Genomic DNA, 6,000 nt, shown 5'->3' with positions numbered 1-6,000 from the left:
TATTTATATATATTATTATATTTATAATATGTACGGTTCTGCTCATGATGGATGTCATTTGTTTTTGTTAATAGAACATTTCACAGGCCATCGTCACTTAAATTTATTGTTGAAAAGATCGATGCTCATATACGCATATGTACCTATGTATGTATGTGTTACTTTATTACCTTTCATTTATTCGCACAATTATTTACAGACGACATAGATTATACCGTGTAAGCCCACGAGGATAATATGTACAAACCTTTATACAACTCAACTGTATGACTAATAAACAACATCCGTCGTACTGATTCCCAATAATTAATTTACTGCTTCGTATTTTACCATACTGTCAAAAATCATGAAAGAATCAAATAAGTGGGAAACAGTTCGGGACTTTAGCACATAAATATTATTCTTGAATTAAACTGTTTCTAATTTATGTACAAAATCACTCCGTTATATCGGGGGCCACCAGGCGCTTTCACTGGGGTAGAGCAGCTTCGGGCCCCAGTGGCCTCAAACCAACCCCGGCGGTTTAACATCTAACCCCGTCACCATATCCATACTACCGATTGGCGCAGAAGGGGGTGGCGTGTGGTTAATCGATGCCGGGCTATTGACGTTATTTGTAAGATCGCTTTGACTGTTCTCTTCGGAATCGCTGCATGACTCTGAGCTGCCCTTCTTGCCGTTTCCATTGTGCGTTTTCACATGTTTCGCTAGGTGGTCGGACCTCATGAAGCGTTTGTTGCATATCGGACACGCGAACCTTTTCTCTCCCGTGTGCGTCCTCAGGTGACGCTGTAGCTCGTCGGACCTCGTGAACCTCTTCCCGCAAAATAGCCAGTTGCACACGAACGGTCGCTCACCGGTATGCCACCGAAGATGCGCCTTCAAATGGGAAGTTTTCCCGTAAACCTTCCCGCAACCGGGTATGTGACAACTGTGGATGTTCTTCTTCCTGAGGTGGACGCCGGCAGGTCCGAGACGTTCAGCTTCCTGACAGTTCGGACAGTCGCAAGTGGCGCGACCGGTATACCTCCGTTGAGATCGAGGCGAAGGAACCTGCGTAGGGAGCGACGTCGCTGCTGACGTTGGCGAAGATGCCGAACCCGTGTGGTGGAGACCGAAAGACGCCCCGACCGATTGGGCACCTGGCAACATCGATTTGTAAGTGTCTTGAAGAAGGTGCTGACCAGAGGACAGAAGATGATTCGAAGCGGCCAGGGAATGGGTCAAGGTGGAATAATCGGACGACGCATAATTGGCCGCGGCCATTTGGGCATGCATACCAGCCGCTCCGCTCATGTCCAACCAGCTCCCGGCTGTTGCAGAATGGACGTCCCACCACGCGTTAGCTGAAGCGACGGAATCGGTTTTGATACCTCCATGGTGGGTCGCACTGGACATGGTGTTGAAGGGCCACGATTCGTAAGGATGTCGCGAGTAGACGGATCCCAAAGCCGCGTGATGTGCCGATGTCGTCCCATCAACTTTGCCCAACAGGGCACTCTGGTGATGGTGAATGTGGGAGTTTTCGGAAACACTGGGTTGTGAAGTGGCTCCTGGGAAATAGAGATCGCTGCCGTAAGATGAAGTGGTGGGAACGTTTGAGCACGACGTCATCACGGGTCGACTGGAGTAAGTACTGTTTGAGGAGGCTGAGGACCTTTGAGCAAGGGAACTCGCTACGGATATCCCGGTTGTGGCTTGGTTGGGGGACCCGGCTCCTTGGGGACTCTTTTTCCACGGATGGAAACCTTTTCCCACGGCGGCGTCTGCCAGAGGAGGTGGGGACTTGCTGGACAGTTTGTTACATTGGGCCGCCAACATGGCCAAGGGGGTGCCTCGAAGGCTGGGATGTTCCTGGAACAAAAATTTGCAAATCAGCTAGATTTCTCGACAATTACAATAGCTCAGGATTTGAGAAAAGGAATAATAAAATTATTGCTATTGGGATCCGTCAAATGGGAGGAGCCTAAAAACATGGCGCCGATTAGGGAAAATTTATCGTAGTTCCTATAGTGTACCGTGCAATTTCCAAGTTTTTAAATTACGATAAAATGATAAGTATTGACACAATATGTGATTGGGCTGACACAAAGCCTCGGAAAGGAAATTTCGTTAAAGGTGAGCGTGTTTTTAATGCCAATCACATTATAAAATTCGGAAATAACAAATCCGGAAGCTAGCCTTGAAATTCCGTCAAGTTTACTGCCTACTTTTTACAAACTTCGGATTTAAGAAGTGATTCACGTTATATAATTGGTGAGGTGATTCTGGGTGATTTAAGCAATATCATATCAATGACTTGCACGTGCAAAGCCGATTTAAGAGAACGTTGCAAACACATTATTGCAACTTTGTTGTATTGCAGCAGGTAGGTTCTTAACCCCAAAATACTTATATCATATCATTAGAATTGTGTTAAATCAATTACACAGGAATAAATAATTGCTCACTTTATAATTTTAGTATGATTCTAGTTATAAATATTAAGGTTATGGCTGATGGTGAATACTTGCTGAAATATAATCATGTGCATTTAAATGACGTGAACAAATTTTTATTCCGGAATTCACTTCTTTGAAACCTACTGCTTTCATCGAAGCTTCTATTAGTTTACTTTTTTCTCTAATTTTCCGAATATATTTTTTACATATATAAAACGGTTAGTTTTTATTGGAAAGTAGTAAATGTAGGTGAAGAGTGAAGATCTACCTCTGAAGTGCTATTGCAGCTTTTCACTAAACATATTAACTTTTTATTTGATTTAACTTTAGAAGAAAACTTCGTTGACTCCATCATCAAGAAAATTTTTACTTTTTTAACGTGTTTTATTATTTTAATAAACAATTTTACAATTTGCGTGCACAGTTCCTATGTAAATTTTTCCCTCATTCGAGTTATAAATTTTGCCACCAGATGGTGTATGCCCATTTGACGGATCCCAATATCTACTTAGCAGAATGCCACTGTTTTAATGCAAAATTAAGTAGCGGTATAATTAAACCTTTTAATAACATTTCCGCCTAGAATTTTTTTTTAATTTTCACTGCCTTTACACTGGGTTCAGTAGAGTGGATGTTTCAATTAACCGTATGTTTTTTTTTTGCCGAGTGGCGCCTGTGAGTTGCACATCTTTTGTTAGACATTCTAAATTAATTTGTCAAAAACGGCATAGAAACGCGTTATCGCATTGTAACGATCGCATTATCACACCACCGGATTGTTCGATGCGATGCGTCTATCAGGTAGTTGGCTATGCTGTCTCGTCTATTAACGATACGATCTCCGAGTTCCGATCCAGCCTTCAAAAGGTTCCGATTATTACTCATTTTTATTAGCAACTGACACGATCTACCGACGACGGTCTCTTTCTACCGCACCACGTGGTTCTTATGTTTTCAATTCGGCCGCTCTCTCTCTCATTTTCGACATTATTAATCCAGATTTTTAATGCACTCCATTAGCGTGGACCGTAAGTACAGCGCGTTTGCTCCTTTTCTTATCATATTGTCATCTTTTTCCTTTTCCCCTCTTCTTCTTGATGTATTTTTGTTTTGCTTTTGTCTTTTTTGGTCTTTTTCCCCGTCTGTTCCCTCGACGTCAACTCGAAAGGTTAATCAAAGTTCAGACGTCTCGAGAAAAAGAGAGACCGCCGCGGACCTCTAGATTAATTTTTGACATGCAAGATGATCGTGCTAAAACAAAAGGCCACTTCGAAAGTAATTAAGGAAGCGTATATAAATGTATGCGGGCAGGAAGGAGTTAAACGGCCAAGTTATTTACGAGAACGTGGAATTAATAACTAGTACGATACCAGCAAAAAAAGTAGGGAAAGAGTGAAGATAAAGGTAGATTCAAGATGGAAGAAGCAGTAGAGATATAAAACGAAAGATAGCGTAAGGTCAAGAAGTCATAGTTAAAATAATTCGAAGTGGTCTGTATTCTGTCGAAACTGCCAGACGCGGATCGCGATTTCGATCTTTTTGAATCTCATGAGCGCGTCGCAGACAGCTCCGACAGAACACAGCCTAACTTTTACCTGCTGTCTTAACAGTGCGTTTTAGAAAATACTACAAATGGCGCAGTAAACGCCATCTGTAGCACGATGCTACATTTTAGGATTACGTATGCTCCAACAAGGTCCACTTGTGTGGATATCTACTTGCTGAAAACGAATCCCGGCGTAGCCAACCTCAACGTGATAGGCACGTTAGCTTAATCGAATAAAATAATTCGAAGTGGTCTGTATTCTGCCGAAACTGCCAAACGCGGATTGCGATTTCGATCTTTTTGGATCTCACCACTTCGAATTATTTTATTCGATTAAGCTAACGTGCCTATCACGTTGAGGTTGGCTACGCCGGGATTCCTTTTCAGCAAGTACATATCCACACAAGTGGACCTTGTTGGAGCATACGTAATCCGAAAATGTAGCATCGTGCTACAGATGGCGTTTACTGCGCCATTTATAGTATTTTCTAAAAGTCACAGTTAATTCAGAAATTCGAAAGAGCTTGTTAAATGTGTACGTTTGGAGCAAGAAAAGGTTTGAAGCGCTTAAAATGTGGTGTTGCAGGCAACTGATTGAGGATACTGTGGATAGGAGGGAAGGTTAGAAAGGAGGAGGTTTTGAAAGAGTAGGAGAACAGAGAGCGCGATGGAAAACAATAAAATGAGACGAGGTAGGGTGGCAGAAAACCTTATTCTCATGCATGAAGGGCTAATTAGAGACATATGAGGAATACAGATAAATCTAGATTAGATTACTGTTCACAAATAGTAAAGATAAAGAATGTTCTAGTTTTAGGGAAATCTGTGATTAGCTTAGTATCAGGCTTTCAAGTTTTGGATCACGTCAGGAAACTTAACGAATTTGGATTTGAGATCGTCATGGAAATGCCAAAATTCTTTAAAACCAAAAACGGTGAAAAGCTGACTTATCTTCTCATAGTTATCATCATGAAGGACTTAAGCCTAAAGCACCACTACTTCTTTGTATCATGAGCCAATTTTTATTGTAATTGTGAAGATTAGTGAATATGGACTGGACATTAGTGAAAATCCACTGATTCACTTTAAGAAGATACGTATTGTAAAAAATTAACAGGAGCGACATTCATATGCACGTATCAAAACCGAAGACAAGAGACTTTGCCATTCTGACCGGCTGCCGCCAGTTTCTCGCGTTGTATCGTCACTATTCCGTTTTCGTTCATTTGTTTTTTTTTGTTCCCTCTCACAAAACACAATAATGATGACGACGGCACCTCGTGAGTAGCAGTTCTTTCTCTCGTCGTCGTTTTTGTGTGTGCGTGAGTGAGTGTGTTGCTTTTGAGCGACTGGCAGGCGCCAACATTTCATTAGTGCTTTTGATTAAAGCCGGTGTAGGTACGTCCGGAGACCGACCGCGACCCGCACTTTGGTCGGTAGTCGCTCACCAAAAGACGAACGGGCAACAGCAAAAGCTCCTTCCCGTCTTCTTCATCATCATCATCATCATCACGCGCCATCATCGCGCCAAAGGAGACGGACGCATTTACTGTAATTATAAAATACATACATGCATAATGATCTTTTTTTTTTTTTCCACCTTTCTCTCTTTGGAATTTGTATATCTCGAAGGTTTAGCGTCTTCTTCACAATGCCACTACTTCCTTATGGTCAATACAATGTTATAGGTCGTCAGTCCTAAGACTGTTTGGACACGCACCTCCACTCTTTCCTATCCAAAGCTAATCTTTGCATTTCCCCAAAACTACAACAAGCCACATCCTTAACTATTTGCGAGCAGTAATCTAATCTAGATCTGTCTCTAGTCCTCTTAACTCCTGTTTCTGTAACATCTCATATCTTGTGATACTAAGTAGGTCGCCGCAATGCCCTCTTCACCCAGAAGTGTGTGAGTGTGTCAATTGGTGATATTTTTGGGCTTGACTCTATTGTTGTCGGTTGTGTCGGTGCATTCACTTTTTAAGTCCAATTGTTCGATTTATTCAAGTCAGT

At 42.0% G+C, this 6,000-nt stretch overlaps 1 protein-coding gene across 3 annotated transcripts in view; it reads right to left on the bottom strand.

Moving 5' to 3' along the window:
- Positions 1–12: 12 nt before the first annotated feature.
- The window catches only part of LOC108736219 (transcription factor Sp9), an 86,539-nt gene continuing 80,551 nt past the window's right edge, over positions 13–6,000 (bottom strand). For all 3 annotated transcript variants that reach the window (XM_018468570.2, XM_018468569.2, XM_018468568.2), the window contains exon 2: positions 13–1,854. In XM_018468570.2, coding sequence (XP_018324072.1) covers positions 505–1,854 — 1,350 coding nt within the window. In that variant the 3' untranslated portion in view covers positions 13–504. The remainder of the gene's footprint in view (positions 1,855–6,000) is intronic.

The sequence above is a fragment of the Agrilus planipennis genome, unplaced genomic scaffold, assembly GCF_000699045.2.
Source record: "Agrilus planipennis isolate EAB-ADULT unplaced genomic scaffold, Apla_2.0 scaffold114, whole genome shotgun sequence".
NCBI classification, from domain to species: Eukaryota; Metazoa; Arthropoda; class Insecta; order Coleoptera; family Buprestidae; genus Agrilus; species Agrilus planipennis.
Note: the sequence above shows the minus strand (reverse complement) of the source record. Positions and strands in the feature narration are given on the sequence as shown.